Below are 24,576 nucleotides of genomic sequence, written 5' to 3'. Positions count from 1 at the left end.
CCCCCTCAGAGAGCCTTGAGGAGCAACGGTCCATAGAAACCCCAGTGTGGTTGGAAGTATTCTATGCCTGCCATCGACTGGGTCAGGCACCCAGAAAGGTAAGCGCCCCATAACAAACCCCTATTCTGGTTAAAATATTGCTACTGAAAGCCGAACTAGTGGACAGACCTTCCAAATGAAAACGTCACTGTATCATCGTCTGCACAACCCCTCCCCTCTCTCTGGGAGGGGAAAAGGGGGTAGTTCCAGATCCCTGCACCGGCAATCCACACCCCAGTACTGTGGCTGATGTGAACTGGCAAGGTCATGCGCCTTTGGCTCCTATGCTTCCAGTTTTGTGCCTTGTAGTGTGGTGCTGTCTTATTGGTGGTGCATGAGCCAGGTGTTAATTTACAAGTACTCGGGCTGCATGTGCCTAGGGTCCCCTTTCCTAGACACCCTCTAAGTACTGCCCTTGGGGCTTGGGGCCACCTTCCACAAGTCGCCTTGGAGTCTACCTTCACAAGGTCTTTTGCTGCTCGGTGATTGACCGCCCGTGGAGTCAGCTGGGGTGTTTCTTGCACTATTGTTTGCCTCTTGGTAGGGGATAGTTTTGTCACTGGTTGAGGCGCAGGGTACTGTGCAGCTAGTTTTCACTTCTCATAGTTGCCAACTCTGTTCTGCCTAGGTACAGTGTCCTGTTTTTCTTTTGTTTTTGTTTTCCTGCCTGGTGGGGATTGAAGGTGTTCTGCCCCTTTATTTTGATCAAACCCATTTATGTCTTGGTGGTCCTGCACTAGGCCCCTGTGAGTGTACACATCCCAGGGGTTTAGGGGTTCAGCTTTAGCAGTTTGATTGGTATCTTTGGGCGCTGGTTAGTAGTACCCTGCCTGAGCTTCCCTTAGCGAGATTGCGTGACTAGGGACCCGGGAAGCCCCGCAGGGGCTCTTTGGTCTGATGGATGCAACCCTTGGGTCCCCTCTGGCTTCGTGCGAGTTTGAAGGTTGTTCTGTCCCCCCCCCCCCTCCCTTGTATGAGTTGGATTTGGCGTCAATCCCTCCCTGGGTTCGGTTCTGTGCTTCTTTGGGTTCTTTGGTCCAGTCTTTTCGGAGGTTTTCGGCCTCCCGCATCCCGCCTCATGTGATGCGGGAGGCCACTGCAGCCTACCTCCTGCATGACCCGGATTACTCCTCCATAATGGATCTTTCTTCCTTCATGTTTGGATCATCTTTTTCCTTACTGGGTTCATTATGAGGTTCTGTAGTTGTCCTGGCTTGCAGGACTGCCCCTTTGAGCACCTAAATATGTGCTTGTTCACCCCTGCCCTTCCATGGGATGTTGGCAATTGTGCATCATCACGTGCAGGTTCCCACCCTCTCAGCTGCCCTGGTCACCGAGGACTTTTGCACCCATGGCCTGTTAGCATCGGTCTTGCGGTTCTTTTTCCTTCTTGAGCTGTCCTTGGACTGGCTTGAGGAGGAAGTGGAGGCGCTTAGGGCCAATCCTGGGTCTGTTGCGTGCGTCTCGGCGGTGCGTGCATCATCTGGAAGGTGGTTAAAGCAGTTAAAAAACCCGACTTCAGGAGAGGACATTATGGCAACCTTAGAAAATTTTGTAGTGAGTATAGTTGGACAGACTTGTTGCTAGGCAAGGAAGTGAATGAGATGTATGTCAAGTTTTGTGAAGGCACAAAAAAATTTATACCAAAACAGGGATGCAGAACTAGGAAACAGGACTGGTTCAACAGAAATTGCGAGAGGGCAAGAGACCAAAAGACACAGAAATGGAATCAATACAGGAAGAGACCAAACCCCCAAACATACCAGCGATACAAAGATGCGAGAAACAACTACACGGCAGTGAGGAGAGACGCAGAAAGAAGTTTTGAAAAAGGGATTGCAGACAAATATAAAACAGAACCAGGTCTATTCTATAAATTCATAAACAACAAATTGCAGGTAAAGGATAATATTCAGAGGTTGAAAATGGGAAATAGGTTCATGGAAAAGGAAAAGGAAGTGTGTGAAACATTAAACGAAGTTCCAGAGTGTGTTTGTACAAAATGAAATCTTCAGGGAACCAGACACACTAAGAATTCCAGAGAACACATAGAGCACATAGAGGTGTCTAGAGACAAAGTGGAAAAAATGCTCAAGGAAATAAGTAAGAACAAAGCAGTTGGTTCAGATGGAGTTTCACCATGATTTCTGAGAGAATGTGCACCTGAGCTCAGCATTCCACTTAAACTGATTTTTCAGGCATCCCTGTGTACAGGAGTTGTAGCTGATGTGTGGAAAAAGGCTAACATAGTTCCAATCTACAAAAGTGGAAGCAGGGAAGACCCCCTTAATTATAGACCAGTATCATTGACAAGTGTAATAGTCAAAATATTGGAAAAAATAATTAAAACTAAATGGGTAGAATACCTGGAGAAAAACGACATAATATCAGACAGACAGTATGGTTTTCGATCTGGAAGATCCTGTGTAACGAACTTACTCAGTTTTTATGATCGAGCCACAGAGATTTTACAGGAAAGAGATGGTTGGGTTAACTGTATCTATCTGGACCTAAAAAAGGCTTTCGACAGTGTTCCACATAAGAGGTTGTTCTGGAAAATATTGGAGAGTTGACAGGTAAGCTTTTAACATGAATGAGAAATTTCCTAACTGACAGAAAAATGAGGGCCGTAATCAGAGGCAAGGTATCGGATTGGAGGAATGTCACAAGTGGAGTACCACAGGGTTCAGTTCTTGCACCGGTAATGTTCATTGTCTACATAAACGATCTACCAGTGGGAATACAGAATTATATGAACATGTTTGCTGATGATGCTAAGATAATAGGGAAGATAAGAAACTTAGATGATTGTCATGCTCTTCAAGAAGTCTTGGACAAAATAAGTATATGGAGCACCACTTGGAAAATGGAATTTAATGTGAATAAATTCCATATTATGGAATGTGGAATTGGAGAATATAGACCCCACACAACCTATAAATTATGTGAGAAATCTTTAAAGAATTCTGACAAAGAAAGGGATCTACGGGTGATTCTAGATAGAAAACTGTCACCTGAGGACCACATTAATTTAAGAATATTGTGCGAGGAGCCTATGCTACACTTTCTAACTTCAGAATTGCTTTTAAATACATGCATGGAGAAATACTAAAGAAATTGTTCACAACTTTTGTTTGACGAAAGCTGGAATATGCAGCAGTTGTATGGTGCCCATATCTTAAGAAGCACATCAACAAACTGGCAATGATGCAATGACATGCCACTAAGTGGCTCCCAGAACTGAAGGACAAGAGCTACGAGGAGAGGTTAGAGGCATTAAATATGCCAAAACTAGAAGATAGAAGAAAAAAGAGGCAATATGATCACTACATTCAAAATAGTAACAGGAATCGATAAAATTGATAGGGAAGAATTCCTGAGACCCGGAACTTCAAGAACAAGAGGTCATAGATTTAAACTAACGAAACAAAGCTGCCGGAGAAATATAAGAAAATTCATTTCTGTAAACAGAGTGGTAGACAGTTGGAACAAGTTAGGTGAGAAGGTGGTGGAGGCCAAAACCGTTAGTAATTTCAAAGCGTTATATGACAGAGTGCTAGGTAGACGGGACACTACGAGCGTAGATCTCATCCTGTAACTACAATTAGGTAATTACACCAATTCTCTGGGACGCGGTGTCGCTTTTTTTGTTTCCCATTGGCAAAAAGGTGTTTGCTACCTCTGTGGAATCCTCTTGTGACCTGGCTCTTAGGTTTTCTTCATCTTTTTGTCCTTTGCTGTCTACTGAGTCTGCGGTAGTGCAGTATCTGCAGGCAGCTTCTTCCAGTTGTCTTCACATGTCAGGCTTGTTGGTTCTCCGGGGGGCCTGTGGTCAGTCTTCCCGAAAAGGTCATGCCAGAGCTCGGGTTCCCCTTGTCATGATAGGCCAGTGGTGCCAGATTCAGAGCTGGTGCAGCCTTCAGAACCGTCTTCGTCTGGTCAGCGTGGTGATCGCTCTGTGTGGAGGTCGGGTTCACGTAAGGGGTGTTGGTCCTTTTGCGGTTCGTCCCATTGACGGGGCAATACAAGGGAGGCTCGCGCTGTTTGCTTACACTTGGTCCCACGATTTGTAGGCTTTTCGGGTAGTTTCATGCGGCCTGCTGTGGTGTTGGGTGGCCCCCCTCCTATTCAGGGGGTTCAGGGTTGGTGGGCAGGCCTCTTTTTTCCTGCGCTGTGTTGGGTTATCTTGGAGTGGGTTCGCCTGGGCGTGGTCGAAACGACCCTGTCCCTCAGGTGGGTTCCCGCATGTTTCTGGTTCCGAAACAGGACTGTGCTGACCTCCGGTTCATTCTCGACTTGTCCCGTCTGAGCCCATGGGTATATTGCCTCTCCTTTCGGATGACTACTCTGTTCCACGTGTCTTTTTCTGGAGCCGGGCTCTTGGATGGAACTGCGCGTCCCTGGAACTCCGGGACGCATATTGGCATTTCTCGATTCATCCGAGGTTCATGAACTAGCTCGGTTTTGTTGTGGGGCGTCAGGGTTACTGCTTTCGTTGCCTTCCATTCGGCTTGAATCTGACACCTCACGTTTTCACACACCTTACCTGGTTCGTGGTGGCCCATCTGTCTTTTAGGTGTTCGGGTTCTGGCCTAGCTGGTGTTGGCTCCCAGCCGGTCCGCGTGTCTGCTTACCAGGAATTTGGCTCTTTCACAGCTCGCTGGGTTCGGTCCTTTAGAAGAGCTGCCTTGTATGGGCCAATAGTCATTCTGCTATTACTTTTATTCTTATGTTCGGGTTCCTGATGACCTGGAGGAAGTCCCATCTAGTTCCCTCTCAGGTTGGGTCTTGGCATAGTCTTGTATGGGACTCTCAGACTCCATCCCCGTCTCTTCCTCTGGAGGCTCTGCTTCGGCTGCAGTACCACCTTCGCTTGTTTCTGGGGGACTCCCAGGTCACATGGCAGTTGCTCGAGGGTTTGTGTGGGAGCCTGAACTTTGCCGTGATGGTCTACCCGTCGGGTCGGGTTTGGATTTGTCAACTGTTCTGGTTCATTTGGGGACGTCCCTTTTGCCTCTCTCGCGATCGCTGCATTCGGGCTCTGGGTGCCTTGTGTTGGCTGCTACGTCATCGGCTTCCTCTAAGGAAGCCGATGACTTCGGCTTCCTTAGAGGATCACCGGGGTTCAGAGCCTTTGTTCGATGTGTTCATGGATGCGTTGTCTCTTGGCTGGAGCTTTGTGACCAGTGCTCACCGGGCCGGCCAGGGGCGGTGGCATCAGTACTTCTGTCGGGCCCATAGCATGGTGCTGGAGTTTGTGGCGGTGTGGATGTTGTTTCGGAGGGTTCGGCTCGCTCACGGATCGACGATCCAGCTCCATTCTGACTGCTCCTCTGTGGTTCATTGCCTAAATTGAGGGGGTTCGATGCAATCCTTGGCTCTTTGGGACTGGTTGCTTTGGGTGACTTGTCTGCTGAGTTCTCGAGGTTTGGCTCTCCTGGCCGTTCATGTTCAGGGAGGGGGGGGGGGTTCAAACATCCTGGCGGACAGCCTGTCTCTGTTCATTCCCTTGTCCCCGGAATTGATGGTCGATGCTGACTCATTCAGTTGGCTTGGCCGGACGTATGGGCTCCCAGAGGTGGACCTCTTCGCATCGGCATGGTCGAGGGGTCTCCCATTGTGTGTGGTGCCCTTCCCTGACTGTGAGGCTGTTGGGGTCGTTATCTTGCGGCAGGTTTGGTCAAGGTGGGGTTACTTGTACCTCTTTTTCCCTGATTCAGCTGTTGCTCCAGGTCCTGGCTCACTTAAGAGACTTGCAGAGGGAGAGTAGTCCTCTTGGCTCCTTGGTGGACGGCCCAGCCTTGGTTTCAGGCGCTGCTTGCTCAGTGTCCGAACCCAAGGGTCTTCCCGCAGCTCTACCTCTTTCAGCTGATCAGTCCAGTTCATTACGTGACTTGTTTGATCTTCTCCTTGCGTCTTTGCGTCTGGTCTTTCTGACTAGTATACCATCACTTGTATGGTGAGCAGGTAGCTTCATTGATGGTATCCCACCTACGTGCTTCGTCTCGACGGCAGTATGAAGTTTCCTGGTAGTCCTTCATTATTTCTTATCCATTCATAGGTTTACTGCTCTGTTAAGGTTGTCTTGTCCTTCCTTTTGTGGTTCTTTTAGGACTGTCATCTTATGCCGAAAACTGTTGCCTCGTATTGTAATTACGGTACCTAAATGTAGTTACAGGAAGAGAGCTACGCTCGTGGTGTCCCGTCTTCCCAGCACACTTTGTCATATAACGCTTTGAAACTACTGACGGTCTTGGCCTCCACCACCTTCTCACCTAACTTGTTCCAACCATCTACCACTCTGTTTGCGAAAGTGAATTTTCTTATATTTCTCTTTCGCAAACAGTGGTAGAAAGTTGGAACAAGTTAGGTGAGAAGGTGGTGGAGGCCAAGACCGTCATTAGTTTCAAAGCGTTATATGACAGAGTGCTGGGATGACGGGACACCACAAGCGTAGCTCTCATCCTGTAACTACACTTAGGTAATTACTATACGAGGCAACAGTTTTCAGCATAAGATGACAGTCCTAAAAGAACCACAAAAGGTTGTGCGACGCTGGTGGAGCCGCTGCAGCTTGCGTTCGGCGTTGATGTTACTTCTGCGCCGTTCCGCAAGTCTTGTCTTGTTTGTTGTCTTGTTTGTTTGTTTGGCTTGTTTGTTTGTTTGTCTTGTTTGTTGTTTCACCTCCGGCCTGCTCATGCGCTGCCTGAGGTGTCCTGGTTGTTGGACCGGGTGCTCTTTTATTTCTCTCTTCTCCTCGGTTTGTGGTGGCATCTTCGGTTCAGGATTGTTTTCCAAGGGTCTTTTCTTGTTTGCTTTGGCCTCTTGGGGTCTGGTCGGGGAGCTTCATGCTCTCTTCCGGCGCAGAGGTTTCTGCTCTTGGTCCTGGTGGTAGGTTTGTTCGTTTGCAGTCGTCTCCTCCTTTTCTGGCGAAGAATGACACCTTCATGCTGCTGAGAATGCTTCTTTCCAGAGGGGTCCTTGGGTTGTTGATGCGTGGATGGTTAGGACAGGGGTGCATCATGTGTTGTGTCCAGTTGTGGCTGTTAGCCGCTACCTGCGTGCCATGGCTGCTGCGTGTCAAAGAGAGGGTCCTGGCCGCTCGCTACCTTGTCAATGTTCCTTGGCCTAGTTGGGCCTTTATCGCATTGGGTTGGTGGTTGCAGCCAGTTGTCTTGACTTCGCATTTGGTAGCGAGGGCTGACCACCTCCCGGGAAAGACCCTCTTGTTTTGTCTTTGGGTAAGTAGCTCCAGGGAGCCGATGGGGCTTCCCCCCCCCCCCCAGAAAACTAGCGTTGAATGTAATGAAACGCCTTTTTCTAGGCGAGACCCGGAGGCACCCCGGCAACACTCCCTCCCTTTGGTCTGAGGTTTTTCAACTATTTTGACATCGTTTGAGAACCGAGGTGTGGATAGCCGGTGTGGGGGTCTGGGGATCCCCCCTTTCCCCCCCTCCCAGGGAGGTAGGGTGGGTGTTGCGCAGAGAGACGCAGTGTCGTGATGACTTCTTGCGCATTTTCATTTGGGGAGTTCTATCCACTAGTTCAACTTTTAGTAGCAATATTTTAACCAGAATAGGGGTTTGTTTTGGGGTGCTTACCTTTCTGGGTGACTGACTCTGTCAATGGCAGACATAAAATGCTTTCAACCACGGGTGTTTCTATAGGCGATTGCTCCTTGTGCCTCTCTGAGGGGGCCAGGTTCTGGCGTGTGGTCCCCAGTAGGCCTAGAACTCCATGTGCACTGACTGATGCCAGGGTCTAATACATCTCGTATCTTCCCGGTTAGCTCCGGGAAGCCTCCGGTCTCACCCAGAAAATGGCGTTTCATTACATTCAACACTATATTTTTTTTTTTTTTTTTTTTTAACAGGTAATATGGCAGCTTTTGACATGGATGATCCAAAATCAGTTGTCTCTCCTGGTGGTGTTGGATTTGATATAAATTGTGGAGTCCGCCTGTTGCGTACGAACCTTACTGAAGCTGATGTTAATCCCATCAAGGTAATAAAATATTATACTGTATGTTATAAGACTTGCTAGTAAGTTAGTCTTGGTTACAAATGGAAAATGTATTTAAAAATTAATTTGAGGATTATATATTTTGTATCTTTTTTGTTCTAACTGATGGCTTATTTTTGTTCAATCATATTAACACTATCCCCCACTTTGGACACTGCTCGCGTCCACTTTTTTTTCTCTCGAGTCCTAGTAGTGGACTGTGCTCACGTCCATCACAAAAAAATATTTGTATAAAATTCAATTTTTATCCGATAGACTTGGGGATAGTTTCAAAATGAGTGCCTTTAGAGTGCGCACAATTTGATACCAAAGTGAAAGATGTAACACGAAACTTGATGCCAGAACACTTGAAAGATTATAAATACAGCTGTACGTTTTTGGTCAAAACTTTAAAATATTTGTTAAAATTCTATTTATTGTGCTATTATTATATTATGCGACTAGTTTTAAAATGCATGCCTTTAGATTGTGAACAATTTGATGAAAGATATAAATAATTTTGTGATGATGAGCGTCCAAAATTATAATATTTGTTAAAATTCTATTTATTGCTCTATTATTCTAAGATTAATTTTAAAATATGCACCTTTTTATTGCAAACAATTTGATACCAAAACGAGCGACGTAACACGAAAATTGATGTCATCAAACTGAACGAGTACACACATTAGGTTGGGGTGTGCAAATTGGTGCTCGTTCATGGGTAACTTTAGGCTTTGTTGCTGGGAGTCTCGTCAGGCTTTTGGACATTATATGCATATATACCTGCAGGAAATTTAATTGCGAACTCGAATGATATGATGATGCGATATGATGATACGATATGATGATACGATATGATACGATGATACGATATGATACGATGATACGATATGATGATACGATATGATGATACGATATGATGATGCGATATGATGATGCGATATGATGATGCGATATGATGATACGATATGATGATTAAGCACGGGAATTAAGGTGAGAAAACTGAAATGAATACTGTATACACATTTTACTGATTTTGTGCGCCACAGGTAACTTTTGCCGAATTTAGGCTTTGCTGTTGTGAGACACGCATGGCTTTTGGACATTATATGCATATACACCTGCAGGGAATTTAACTGCGAACTCAATGATGCCAAAACGAACGACATAGCACGAGAATTAAGGTGAGAAAACTGAAACGAGTATACACATTTCAGTGTCGCCGCACTATCTAGAACCACCCCTAGATGTCTTTCTTTATCAGAACTCTTTAAGGATTTCTCACATAATTTATTGGTTGCATGGGGTCTTTGTTCACCTATTCCATATTCCATAACATGGCATTTATTCACATAAAATTCCATTTGCCACGTGGTGCTCCATATACTTATTTTTGTCCAGGTCTTCTTGAAGGGCATGACAATCATCCAAGTTTCATATCCTTCTTATTATCTTAGCATCATCAGTAAACATGTTCATATAATTCTGTATTCCAACTGGTAGATCATTTATGTAGACAGTGAACATCACCTGTGCAAGAACTGAACCCTGTGGTACTCCACTTGTGACATTTCTCCAGTCCGATACAATGCCTCTGATTACTGCCCTCATTTTTCTATCAGTCAGAAATTTTATTATCCATGTTAGAAGCTTACCTGTCACTCCTCCAATATTTTCCAGTTTCCAGAACAACCTCTAATGTGGAACTCTGTCGAAAGCCTTTTTTTAGGTCCAGATAGATGCAGTCAACCCAACCATCTCTTTCCTGTAAAATCTGTGGCCCTATCATAGAAACTGAGTAAATTCGATACACAGGATCTTCCAGATCGAAAACCATACTGTCTGTCTGATATTATTTCTCTCCAGGTGTTCTACCCATTTAGTTTTTATTATATTTTCCAATATTTTAACTATTACACTTATCAATGATACCGGTCTAAAATTGAGGGGGTCTTCCCTGCTTCCACTTTTGTAGATTGGAACTACGTTAGCCTGTTTCCACACATCTGCTACAACTCCTGTACACAGGGATGTCTGAAAAATCAGCCAAAGTGGTATGCTGAGCTCAACTGCACATTCTCTCAGAACCCATGGTGAAACTCCATTTGGGCCAACTGCTTTGTTCTTACTTAGCTCCAAGAGCATTTGTTTCACTTCATCTCTAGACACCTATGTTGTCCTCTGGAATTCTTATTGTGTCTGGTTCCCTCAAGATCTCATTTTGTACAAACACACTTTGGAACTTTTTGTTTAATGTTTCACATATTTCCTTTTCATCTTCTGTGTATGTCCCCCATTATCAACCTCTGAATATTATCCTTTGCCTGCAGCTTGCTTTTAATGAATTATAGAAAAGGCCTGGATCTGATTTACATGTCTGCTATACTGTTCTCAAAATACAGCATACATCTCATTTACTTCCTTACCTAGCAACAAGTCTGTCCAATTATACCCATGAAAAAAATTTCTAAGTTCCCCATGGCGTCCTCTCTTGAAATCGAGTTTAACAACTGTTTCAGTGTCCCCATTCTCTACTAGAATTTATTGCAAAGCGTATTTAATGTCCAAGAGGACGTGATCACTCTTTTCCCAAGGGAAGAAGGTACTGGATGTCAAATACCTCTTCTTTCCTGGTGAATAATAGATCCAGTATTGCCGGAACATCCCCTTCCCTCATTCTTGTGGCCTCCTTGACTTGTTGATACATGAATGTCTCCAAGATGAGGTTTACAAATCTGCTTGTCCAAATGTCCTCTGTTCTTGCCTCGTAGGCCTCCCAGTCTATTGCCTTAAAATTGAAGTCCCTCAGTACCAACAATCGGGATTTATCTTTGTCAGCTTTTACCATAATCTCTCTCATGACCATTATGAAGCCCTCTCATTTGTCATTCAGTTCTTCCTTTGTCCACATGTTGCTTGCTAGTGGGCTGTAGGCATTTAAAATTATCAGCTTATCATCTTGGTTCCAGAACTGCAATGCCATTATGTCAATATCACGAGGGTTTTCAGTTATTAACACTCTTACCTTCAGGTGTTCTTTCACCAGCATAGCCACTCCTCCTCCCTTCCTAGTTTTTCTGTCACGTCTCCAAACTGAGTAGCCCTTTGGGAATACGACTTCATTTAAAATATTTTCAAGTTTCATCTCTGTTAATGTGACAATATCCAAGACTTTGAGCTTGATTATATCCTTCAACTCCAATATTTTCGATCTCACTCCATCTATGTTGGTGTATACTATTTTCAGGAACATGTTCCCTTTCCTTTAATGAATTTATTGCTTTGTCTTTATGTACCATTTCACAAGCTTTCCAGTCCCTGACACTTTGTAGAAAAAAAAAATTTTCTTCTTCATTTCTATCCTCAGTTAGACGTTTTGCTTCAATGAGGTTCATTTTCAGCTTTTCTCTGTCCTCCTTTGAGCGGTCTTGTCTTACTGATCAAAGTTTGTCATCTTCGTCACATTGCAGTTTTCTGGTATTCCGAAGCACTTCTGTCATATATTTCACTCCATTAAACGTCACTCTTAAGGGGGTGGTTCTTGTATTTCTCATATTTTCCTATCCACCTAAAATCACTAACATGCTCCTTTGAATTTTGGCCTTCTCCTAATCCTACTATTTTTTCTGATTTTCATCTCTTCTGCTGCTCGGTCCACCCTAGACGAAATTTCATTCTCTAAACATCCAAAAATTATTATGGACTTACTTCTATCTGCAGTGTTTTGTACCAGTTTACTGTTGGTAACCAGTTCTTTCCTAATTGCTTGCCTAAGATCCGCTTCTTGTTTGTCATTTCTGGTTTTGACTTCCAAACACACTTCCATAATCATCTTTTTCTCTTTTACAACTTGCACATATGTTTCTTTATTTCTTCTTTATACTTTTCTAGTTCTTCATTAGCCTCCTCTATTTGAGTTGCCAATGATGTTTCTCGTTGCATCTCCTTGCCTAACTCCATGTTAGCCCTCAGGCTCCCTTGGAGTTGTTCACCATACAGTCTATTTTCTTGTTTATTTCTTCAAATTCCCTACTCTTCACTTTCCATGCCTCATTATCCTTTACCAGTTCCTTGATGTGTTCCTCCTGCATTCAGACTTTTGTTAGACCAAAGCTGGAATATGCAGCGGTTGTCTGGTGCCCATATCTAAAGCAGCACATCAACAAACCGAAAAGGTGCAAAGACATGCCACTAAGTGGCTCCCAGAACTGAAGGACAAGAGCTACAAGAGGCGGCTTGAGGCATTAAATATGCCAAAACTAGAAGACAGAAGGAAAAGAGGTGATATGATCACTGCATACAAAATAGTAACAGGAATTGATAAAATTGATAGGGAAGATTTCCCGAGACCTGGAACTTTAAGAACAAGAGGTCATATATTTAAACTAACTAAACAATGATGCCGAAGAAATATAAGAAAATTCACTTGCGCAAACAGAGTGGTAGACGGTTGGATCAAGTTAAGTGAGAAGGTGGTGGAGGCCAAAACTGTCAGTAGTTTCAAAGCGTTATATGACAAAGAGTGTTGGGTAGATGGGACACCTCAAGTGTAGCTCTTATCCTTTAACTACAGTTAGGTAATTGCACATACACACATACAAAAGCTTCCACAAAAATGTTGTATTTCTCATTTCCATATCATTTTGACAGGAGCCGTTAGCGCAGTCTATGTTTGACCACATCCCAGTAGGAGTTGGTTCAAAGGGTATTATTCCCATGACTGCACGCGATTTAGAGGAAGCCCTCGAGATGGGTATGGATTGGTCACTCAGAGAAGGTATGTTCCAAATGTGAACAATTATAAAGCACCAAGTATACTGAAAACAGCTTTTAAATCCTATAATTGTTATTTATGCTATAAGTGTATGTTAGTTAACAGGAATTCCTGGAAATGTTTATTTATTTAAATTATATAATGTAGTGAAGTTCTGCATAAATATACTGTAATAAGTTTTGGACACCCCATCCATTGCATCTAATAATTTTTGTTATACAACTTTTATGGTATTTATTAGTGCAAGTTATAGACAAATTTGTGCATATTTCAAAAAAATAATTAGTTATTTTTTAATGCATTTTGAAGCATGATTTGCTTCATTTAGTTTAATGTTACAATCATGCATTAGTACAGTACATCAAACGATAAAAACACCAACGTTTAATGTAATGAAACATAATTTTCAGGGTGAGCCCCAAAGGCTCCCTGAAGCTATCAAACTGACAAGTGCCATATTAGTTTGGGTCCATCAGTCCTTGGGGTTCGAGTGCCTACCGGAGACCAGTGCCAGAACCTGGTCCCCTCAGAGATACTCAGGAAGCAATGGCCAGTATGAGCACTCTGCATTAGAGCTTATTGTGTCTGCCAGTGACCGGGAAAACCACCAGAAAGGTAGGCAAGACGATACAAACCTCGAACTGATGAAAAGTGCAGCCTACATCCGAACAGAGTCAAAGAACTGCCCCCCAAAAAACATGAAACAAGCAAATCGTCATCCCACTATCGCACCCTCTTGTCAGTGAGATGAGCTGCTCAGGCGATTCGGCCACACCACCCCCAGTTCGTAGAGTGATAAAAAACCACTGACTGGAGGAAGGGAGGGTGTCAGGAAGCCTCTGGGGCTCGCCCAGGAAATGGCATTTCATTACATTCAACACTGGTTTTCTGTGAGGATCCCCGTCGGCCTCCTGAAGCTAACTACCGACAGATAAGTAAAAACAGGAACTAATCCGGGAGACTGCAGCACGACAAAGATGAGACAACAGGCCGCGACAGACACCCCAAGGCAACACAAGGCCGCGGAGGGCCCAGAACGTCGACAAGATATCTGGTGGCCTGGACGCTGTTCGACAACCAAAATCTCCATGCCCGAATGTCGACGACCCAAGACATAATACCAAGACAGCCACAAGAACAGCATATGTCCTTACAACATGGGCAGGAGGGTAGACCGCAGGCTGGCTAGTCTTGAGAACCCTGCGGACAATCTGAGAGACACGATCAATAGAACAAGCAACCGGAGCAACTCAGAGCGTGTCCTACCATCGCTGAACCAGAGGCACGCAGGTAGTGACGTAAAGCTGCGACTGGATTGAAAACATGATGCACCCCCAGCCTAACCAAGCATCAACAACCCAGGGACCCCTCCGAAAACCATCCGTCACATTCTTCGCCAGAAAAGGTGAGGGCTGCAGAAGAACAAAACGTCCCCCAAAACCATACGAGTAGGAACCCTTGCGCAAAAGAGCATGAAGCTCCCCAACCCGACTCCAAGGCGAAAGCCCATAAGAGTAATGCATCCAAAAGACAATCCCAAACCAAATGACTATGGGATGAAAAGTATCAAGAGGTGCCCATAAAAGTAATAGAATACGGAAGGGTAAGTCACAATACCTTGATTTAAAAAAGAAAAGAAAAAAAAAAATTGGCTAAACGGCCATAAGACGGACAAGATACCGAGGGTTGAAGGCTTTGGAGCTGGAAGAGCATACAGGGCAAGGTCACCAGGCCCAAAACCGGTGCTCAGAGGAATATAAAGAAAACTACCCCAGAATCAGTCGGGAAACCGTAAGAGTGTGAGACAAGGCCTTCACCCAAAATCCCCAAGGAAACTATACAGAGTAGGATGCCTTGAAGATAAGAAACAAGACAAGGAATGCGAATCTGCAGCTGAAGAGTAACCACAGACAGACCCAGGGAAAATGCACAACAGGATACACATCCATAAGAAGGATGGACCAAAAGCAAACAACACGTACCAAAGGGGGTATAAAAGAGCCCCAAGAACCCAAACATCCAGAATAAAAGATAAAAGAAATGCATTTGTACCAATACAAACAATACAGGGTAGGGAAAAAATGGACGTCCCCAAAACAAGCAGAACATCTAAGAAAGGGACACTGGGGTAAGCAAGCACCCAAAGGAGCCACAGAAACAAGAAAATAAACTTGCCCAGAGGCAGAGGAGGAAGGAAGGGAATGCAGGAGGCAGAGCCGAGGTGAAGGCTACAAACGGAGAACCACAGGAGCACCAAAAACCCAGAAATGGGAACCTCAGGAAAAACACTGGGAGGCGGGGGGCCCGAAGAGCCAAAGCACGACCCCCGCAAGCACAACAAGATGAGCACAGTGAGAGAAGCACGAACTCGCCTTGACAACTAACACCACCTCGGCAAGGATGCAAGAGCTCGGAACAATCTACAGATCTCTGTGCCCCTAATCAGAGCAGACATAACCCAAACAGAGATATGTCACTTTAAAGGGAACAACATAGACACCAAGGAGAAAAAAAGCACAAGACAGAAGTGAAAAATGCCCCCAAAGCAATTGCAAACACCCAGCTGCCAAATGTAAACAAGACGTGCAGCGCCGCCAAGCAGCCGTGCAGCGCCGCCAAGCAGCCGTGCAAGGAAGCGCCCCCAGGAGGCAAAATGGCCGCCAAAACAAACTACGAAACTGCTGCAAAACATCCCAGCCAAAAATGCAGTCAATTTTTGACTGATGCCAATCACACCAGCAAATGCGTTAAAAGCAAAGCAGAAGGGGAAGGAGGGTACGGAAAATCCCCGGCTTTCCACGGAAAAATCTTGCCTAAAAGGCACAAGGGCCTAGGCAGGATAAAAAAAAAAGAGCCCAAGCAGGCTACCCCGGCATCTTGGAACCCCCCGACACAGGCCCTGGTCAGGGCCTGCCATATCCTGCCCTGGATATGGGCAGAGCCCATATCCACGTCCACCACCCTTGAATAACAGGCCGAGTCCTAGGGGAAAAGCTTCAAAGGGAGAGGAGCCTGCTTGGTCGACTCAGAGGCCTTGGAGGGGAAATAGGACTCGACCTCTGTACCCGAGTCAGAAGGGGCAACCCCCAAAGCCACCCTAGTTTCATCTAAGGCCCTCATCCTTAACCCTGCCCCGGCCCCAAAACCCTCCAATGCTTGGGAGTCAGAAGCAGGGGGAGGGGAAGGAGCAGGGCGAACCACACCCACCTGGGAAGGAAGCAAGGGCACGGACAGAACAAAGGTTGAAGTAACAAAGGCCCTAGTTCCTGGTTCCAAAAAACTCAAATGGGGTAGCTCCAGGGCTTCCAACTGGGCAACCAACCTGGCCCGTTGCAACACAGAATACTTAGGATGCAACCAAGCCGCTGCCTGACCCCAACATCCTCAGACGAGGAATGGAGAAAGTGAATAACAAGCTGGGAACAAGTCCTGCAAGACTTGGTCGTGTGTGTCACCGAACCAACAGGCAGCATGACGGAGGCAGGATGGATGATCGTCACCACGAGGCAGAGGCAACAAACAACCCTCGGCATCGCATAAGGTGAGACGGGACTCGGAAGACACATCCATGTTACCCCCGAGCCCACCGTGGATTTCCAGGGCCCGTAGGGTACGTTATCCCTACAGGAAGCCCAGGCACTGGGGCCAGCTAGGCCGATAACCCGTCTGCTGCAGACAAACTGACAACTAGCGTTCGCTGTGAAACATCAGGGTAACAGAAGAGAACCACCCCCCACAACCTAGGCTGGGTTAAATTAAACTAAGCTAACCTACCCTTCCTAGGCCTAATACATGATCTGAGGTCTAATATAGTACATGTGTATGCTATACTAGGCCTAGGAATATTTAAATTTGTTTTCTGCGGAGAGCCCCTTTGGCTCCCCGGAGCTATACCAGGCTGATGTGCATATATTAGAATGTGGCAACAGTCAATCGCTGGAGTTCTAGGCCTACCAGGGACCAGCGCCAAAATCTGGCCCCCTCAGATGAAGCACAAGGAGCAATGGCCTATAAACACCCCCATGTAATTGGAAGCAGTCTGTCTGCCATCTATCAGGTCAGGCATCCAGAAAGGTAGAAATTCCAAAACAAATTATGGCGGATTAAAAATTGCAAACCGAAAGCTGAACTAGCAAATAGAACTCCCCAATCGAAAACAAGCAAACAAGCATTACGTCACCACAGCTGCCGCGCCGCTGTCTGCCCAGCGTCTCCCCTTCCCCTCTGTACAACCCGTTCTCGCAAATTCGTAAAGTCAATATTGACTTATTAACACTTTCGCGCTCTCGGCGCTCAAAAAAAACCAATACCCCAGATGCTTTCGGCACTTCGCGCGCCTATGCGGTAAGACCGAAAAAGTGTGCACTCTTTTGACTGTCCTGACAATAATTGAAGGTGCACGTATTTAAATTTGGTATCACTGTGTTCGCAATGAAATTGTCTATAAGAGCATACCTATAAAATGCCGCCCAAGCATAAGGAGTATCAACACCAAATAAAAAACTATGCAGATCACTCGCCGAGAGCGCCAAACAGCAACAAAATGTTATAACTCTCTTAATGGTTGCGAAGCCTACAGTTGTCCTACATCGCTAATTTTGGTATCATTGGAATCGCAATAAAATTCTCTACACGGACATATGCATATGAATGTTTAATATAGGTAATTGCCCACCCGCAAGAGTGTGTGAAGTGGAGAGTAGTTAGCCGCGAGCGCACTGGCGAAAACACAGGGGGGAAATCATGCTTGGAAAGTTTATACGTTTCCTGGCCCTACTTTTCTATGTACGTATTTCTTTTTTATACCAATGTGTTCGCAATAAAATTGTCTATAAGATGAAATGTATAACATTTGTACACAGCATGTGTAAGAGAAGCGCCAAATATAGAACCACGTCGCTCAGTATGTGTTCGCGGCAGAAACGAACGCATTGTTTTCGTTCGTTTGATGTTTGTCATGTTTATACTTGTTGAAACATTTTATAATTTGTATGACAGTGATCGCAGTAAAATTCCCTACACAGACATATACATAACACATACAAATATTTCCCACGTGTTGGATATATCAACGGCTAAAGGGAACCCACTGCCACACGCTCGCCACACCCCCAAACATACTTTGTGTATTTTTTTTTTACTCATAGAAGTTTGTGATATAATATTCATTCTGGTACCAAAAAATTCGCAAATAAATTCTCTACAAAACGTATATAATCTGAGAGTATCCCCATCCATTTCGGTTAAAAAATGGAATTTATAGAAATATTTTTTCGATGGACGAGAAAAGTAGGCTGTTATGCGGAATCGTAAGAAAAAACGGCGACGAGTTATCTCTAATCTAAAGTGCGAAAGTGTTAACTACGTGCATAGGTGATATACTAAACATAATAGATACCCTTAAAAAGCTTCATAGAAAACACCGACCTTACCTAACCTTGTTAGTATCTTAAGATAAGCATCTTATTGCTTCGTAATTACAATTATTACTTAACCTATACCTATAATAGGTTAAGTAACAATTGTAATTACGAAGCTATAAGATGCTAATCTTAAGATACTAACAAGGTTAGGTAAGGTCGGTGTTTTCTATGAAGCTTTTTAAGGGTATCTATTATGTTTAGTATGTCACCTATGCACTTATTTAATAAATCAATATTGATTTTACGAATTTGCGAGAATGGGTTGCTCCGCAAGAGGGGGAAGGGAGGATCCCAGACCTCCCGCACCAGCTACTCAACCCCAGTTCATGAGGCTGTTGTGTTGGCGACAGTCAATTGACTCTGGCTCCATTTTTTGAGCAGTGTTGTTGTTCTTTGTTGGTGGTGTTTGAGCCAGGAGTAACAAAAGAGTACTGGGGCTGTATGCACCTAGGGCCACCTTCCCTAATGCCCTGTAAGTACTGCCCTTGCGGCTTAGGGTTAACTTCCATGAGCCTTTCGTGAGACGTTACCTCCACGTGGTTCTGTGACTACTTGGTGATTGCCCGCCCTTAGGGTTCAGCTGGGGTGATTCTTACTCCTGTTTGGCCTTGGGTAGGAGGTAGTATTGTTGCTGGCTGGGGTGCATGGCTCTGTGCAGCTGTCTGATATATGCAGAGCGGCCGATTCTGTTTCCCTGGAGATGTACTTTTGCAGGGTTTTTCCTTTTTTGTTTTGTCTGGTGTGGCTGTAGGACCACTTGTATGATTTTGGTGGCCTTCCGCTAGGTCCCTGTGATTGCACACATTGCAAGGGTTCAGCTTTTAGTTTGCTTGCTTGCTTGGTAGCTCTGGGATAACTGGTTAGTAGTACCAGTCTCCGTGGTGTAGTGGTAAGACACTCGCCTGGCGTTCCGCGAGCGCTATGTCATGGGTTCGTATCCTGGCCGGGGAGGATTTACTGGGCGCAATTCCTTAACTGTAGCCTCTGTTTAACGCAACAGTAAAATGTGTACTTGGATGAAAAAACGATTCTTCGCGGCAGGGGGTCGTATTCCAGGGACCTGCCCGAAACGCTACGCGTACTAGTGGCTGTACAAGAATGTAACAACTCTTGTATATACAGTATCTCAAAAAAAAAAAAAATAAAAAAAAAAAATAGTACCTTGCCTGGGCTTCCCTTAGCAGCCAGCCTAAGGGCCCTGGGAACCCCCCATTGAGGCTCATTGGTCTGATGGAGGAGTCCTCAGAGTCCCACCTCACTTTATGCGAGTTTGAAGGTTGCTCTCTCCCCTTGTCTCAAGGGGACACTCACAGTCTTTGTCTTCGTCATGCTGCCTGTGGGGTCAATGACACCTTTGACCTGGATTCAGAGAGGTATTTCTGGCTTGTACTCTAATTCACCCAGTCCACTGATGTTGATATTTGGGTGCAGGCATCTTCAGCGTTGTATGCACGATTTTAGGTTGTTGTAATGAGTTAGGTTGGTTGCCTTTCCGGATGCCCTGCAGCTGCCCTGCTTTGGTTATTGAAACCCAGACTTGGGGTGTTACTCGCCTCAACTTTGGTTTTGTTCGTGCCCCCTTGTCCTTTCCCTGCTGTGTTTCATCCTGCTCCTGGCTCCCAAGCATCTGAGGGTTTCGGAGTCAGGGCAGGGTTTTCTTGGCAAGACTCGGGTGGTTTCGGGGACTGCTCATTCCGGTTCGGCGGCAGAGGCACTCGAGCCCGTTTCTCCTGCCGAGGCTTACCTCCTGCGAGTCTCGGATTACACTTTGGCAATGGATCCTTCTTCTTTTGAGTTTGGCTCCTCTTTTCCTTACTGGGTGCATTACGAGGTGCCGGCTCGCTGACTGCCCTTTCTTTTCATTGGGGGTTACGCATGCATTCTGTTGGACCTGCCCGCTTGAGTGGCGGGGGTTAACTTCGTGTTGTGTTGGCGACGGTCAATCGACTCTGGCTCCATCCTTTATTGCGTATTGGCGCATCCCGAAAAACCACCCGAGTCTTGCCAAGAAAACCCTGCCCCGACTCCGAAACCCTCAGATGCTTGGGAGCCAGGAGCAGGATGAATCCTCCACACCTGACCAGCCAACCTCCCCCCAACGTCTCGCCCACACCTGACCAGCCAACCTCCCCCAACCTCTCACCCACACCTGACCACCCAACCTCCCCCAAACCTCTCACACCCACACCTGACCAGCCAACCTCCCCTCAAACTCTCAGCCACACCGACCAGCGAACCTCCCCTCAAACTCTCAGCCACACTGACCAGCGGACCTCCCCCAACCTCTCACCCACACCGACCAGCGGACCTCCCCCCTAACTTTTTGTTCAACCACCCACACAGCTACACCCAATCATCCCAACACACAAGCCACCTATGCTCTTCATATCCATTCCTGTATTTTTATTTGTGCCAATTTGTACACGAGATGAGGGCTGCGGCATTTGCTATTTAAAACAATATTAATAATACAGCCGTTGATAAAATCCATAGGAGCCGTAATGAGGATTCGAAGCTGTGAGGATTTTCCTATGGATTTTCTCATTGATACATCACGTTAGTGTGGTTTCTGTGTGTTTATAATACTGTTTGTACATACTTAGAGTATTGTGAAATATACCTGGCACAAGGGCTGGGGATACATCCCTCCTTCATCTCCAGTAAAAATGTCGCTTGTTTGTTGAGTTTCCTTAAGCGTAAATGTTTATTATAGGAATTCAGAGATGGAAACTAAGTTTGGTAATCAATTCTACAGGTTATATTTGGGCAGAAGATAAGGAGCATTGTGAGGAGTATGGGCGTATGGCACAAGCAGACCCAGCTAAGGTCTCCATGAGAGCTAAGAAGAGAGGCTTACCTCAGGTATGACTTAGCTTAATATATCCAATAATCTATTTACATCCTTTATTTAAATTATAGCATCATTATTGTTTCTTTCTGGGGGGGGGGGGGGAAAGCCCCCTATGGCTCCCCGGAGCTATCCAGGCTGATATGGATATATTAGACATCGGTCAATGTGCATGTCGTTCTAGGCTTACCAGGGACCACGAGCCAGCACCTGGGCCCCCTCAGAGAGGCATGAGGAGCAATGGCCTATAGAAACTTCCCTGTGTGGTTGGAAGCATTCTTTGTCTGCCATCAACTGGGTCAGGCCCCCAGAAAGGTAAGTGACTAAAACAAACCACTATTTCTGGTTAAAATATTGCTACTGAAAGCCGAACTAGTGGACAGAACTTCCCAAATGAAAACGAGCATGATGTCACCACATCGGCCCTCCCCCCCCTCCCGGGTTGGAAGGGGGAGCCCCAGACCCTCACGCCGGCTACCAACACCTCAGTTCTTCGTCTGGTGTGATTGACAACCGTCTGTGTGTCTCTGGCTTCTGTTTTCCTGTCTCCAGCTCTGTGCCTTGTGGTGTGGTGCTGTGTCCTTGGTGGTGTGCGAGCCAGGAGTAATTTCACAAGTACTGTGCTTTCTCCTGGTAATTACCTATTCTGCTAGTGCCTGCCCTCCACTGTGACAATAACAGTTCTTATTAGAGACGACCTGGTGTGGGTTTTACCCCCTGAACCCTCCGTTTAGGCTGCATGCACCTAGGGTCACCTTCCCTAGGTGCCCTGTAAGTACTGCCCTTGGGGATTGGGGCCACCTTCAGCAAGTCACCTTGGGATCTACCTCTGCTGTGTCTTTTGCTGCTCAGTGCTTGAGCACTCTTAGTCAACTGGGGGTGTTTGTGCTCCCGTTTGCCTCTGGGTAGAGAATAGTTTTCGTCACTGGTTGGGGCGCAGGGTACTGTGCAGCTAGTTATCACCTCTCATAGCAGCCGGCTCTGTTCCGCCTAGGTGAGTTGTCCTCTTGGGGGATTTTATTCTCCTTTTTCTTTTCCTGCCTTTTGGTGGGTCTGCCTTTGATTGGTCACACCCTATTGTAATTTGGTGGTCCTTTTTGGCCTCAGACATCCTGTTCCATGTAGTGCGGGAGGCCATTGCGACTTACCTCCTGTAATTACCTAAGTGTAGTGTCCCGTCTACCCAGCACCTTTGTCATATGATACTTTGAAACTATTGACAGTTTTGGCCTCCACCACCTTCTCACTTAACTTGTTCCAACCGTCTACCACTCTGTTTGCGAAAGTGAATTTTCTGATGTTTCTTCTGCATCTTTGTTTAGTTAGTTTAAATCTATGACCTTTTGTTCCTGAAGTTCCAGGTCCCGGGAAATCTTCCCCATCGATTTTATCAATTCCTGTTACTATTTTGTACGTAGTGATCATATCACTTCTTTTTCTTCTGTCTCCTGGTTTTAGCATATTTAATGCCTCTAACCTCTACTCGTAGCTCTTGCCCTTCAGTTCTGGGAGCCACTTAGTAGCAGTGTCTTTGCACCTTTTCCAGTTTGTTGATGTGCTTCTTAAGATATGGGCACCACACAACTGCTGCATATTCTAGCTTTGGCCTAACAAAAGTCGTGAACAATTTCTTTAGTATATCGCCATCCATGTATTTAAAAGCAATTCTGAAGTTAGAAAGTGTGGCATAGGCTCCTCGCACAATATTCTTTATGTGGTCCTCAGGTGATAGTTTTCTATTTAGAACCACCCCTAGATCTCTTTCTTTATCAGAATTCTTTAAAGATTTCTCACATAATATATAGGTTGTGTGGGGTCTATGTTCTCCTATTCCACATTCCATAACATGGCATTTATTAACATTAAATTCCATTTGCCAAGTGGTGCTCCATATACTTTTGTTCAGGTCATCTTGAAGGGCATGACAATCATCTAAATTTCTTATCCTTCCTATTATCTTAGCATCATCAGCAAACAAGTTCATATAATTCTGTATACCAACTGGTAGATCATTTATGTAGACAATAAACATCACTGGTGCAAGAACTGAACCCTGTGGTACTCCACTTGTGACATTTCTCCAATACATTGCCTCTGATCACTGCCCTCATTTTTCTATGTCAGAAAATTTTTCATCCATGTTAGAAGCGTACCTGTCACCCCTCCAATATTTTCCAGTTTCGAGAACAACCTCTTATGTGGAACTCTGTCAAAAGCCTTTTTTAGGTCCAGATAGATGCAGTCAACCCAACCATCTCTTTCCTGTAATATCTCTGTGGCCCGATCATAGAAACTGAGTAAATTCGATACACAGGATCTTCCAGATCGAAAACCATACTGTGTCTGATATTATATCATTTCTCTCCAGGTGTTCTACCCATTTAGTTTTAATTATTTTTTCCAATATTTTGACTATTACACTTGTCAATGATACCGGTCTATAATTAAGGGGGTCTTCCCTGCTTCCACTTTTGTAGATTGGAACTATGTTAGCCTTTTTCCACACATCAGCTATAACTCCTGTAAACAGGGATGCCTGAAAAATCAGTTAAAGAGGAATACTGAGCTCAGGTGCACATTCTCTCGGAACCCATGGTGAAACTCCATCTGGACCAACTGCTTTGTTCTTATTTAGCTCCTTGAGCATTTTTTCCACTTCGTCTCTAGACACCTCTATGTGCTCTATGTTGTTCTCTGAAATTCTTATTGTATCTGGTTCCCTGAAGATTTCATTTTGTACAAACATACTTTGGAACTTTTCGTTTAATGTTTCACACATTTCCTTTTCATTTTCCGTAAATCTATTTCCCATTTTCAACCTCTGTATATCATCCTTTACCTGCAATTTGTTGTTTTTGAATTTATAAAATAGACCTGGTTCTGTTTTACATTTGTCTACAATCACTTTTTCGAAATTTCTTTCTGCCTCTCTCCTCACTGCCGTGTAGTTGTTTCTCGCATCTTTGTATCGCTGGTATGTTTGGGGGTTTGGCCTCATCCTGTTTTGATTCCATTTTTGTGTCTTTTGGTCTCTGGCCCTCTCGCACTTTCTGTTGAACCAATCCTGTTTCCTAGTTCTGCTTCTCTGTTTTGGTATAAATATTTTTGTGCCTTTATCATATATTTCACAAAACTTGACATACATCTCATTCACTCCCTTGCCTAGCAACAAGTCTGTCCAATTATACCCACTAAAAAAATTTCTAAGGTTGCCATAATGTCCTCTCCTAAAGTCAGGTTTTTCAATTGCATCAACCTTCATATTTTCCTCCAGATTATAACGCATTGCATACTTTATTCCCAAAAAGACATGGTCACTTTTACCCAAGGGAGGAAGGTACTGAATGTCAAATATTTCTTCCTTCTTCCTGGTAAATATCAAATCTAGCATGGAGGGAACGTCCCCTTCCCTCATCCTCGTAGCTTGTTTAACATGTTGATACAAGAATGTTTCCAGGATGAGGTCTACAAATTTACAGGTCCAGAAA

The 24,576-nt window shown here is 45.0% G+C and overlaps 1 protein-coding gene across 1 annotated transcript in view; it reads left to right on the top strand.

Annotated features, from left to right (window-relative positions):
• Positions 1-24,576, top strand: part of RtcB (RtcB RNA ligase) — a 77,867-nt gene that overhangs the window by 16,978 nt on the left and 36,313 nt on the right. Inside the window, exons 4-6 of the mRNA XM_069311864.1 lie at positions 7,913-8,043; positions 12,694-12,820; positions 20,996-21,102. Of these exons, the coding sequence (XP_069167965.1) occupies positions 7,913-8,043; positions 12,694-12,820; positions 20,996-21,102 (365 nt within the window). The remainder of the gene's footprint in view (positions 1-7,912; positions 8,044-12,693; positions 12,821-20,995; positions 21,103-24,576) is intronic.

The sequence above is a fragment of the Procambarus clarkii genome, chromosome 70 (assembly GCF_040958095.1).
Source record: "Procambarus clarkii isolate CNS0578487 chromosome 70, FALCON_Pclarkii_2.0, whole genome shotgun sequence".
NCBI classification, from domain to species: Eukaryota; Metazoa; Arthropoda; class Malacostraca; order Decapoda; family Cambaridae; genus Procambarus; species Procambarus clarkii.
This window is presented reverse-complemented; position numbering and strand designations above follow the sequence as displayed.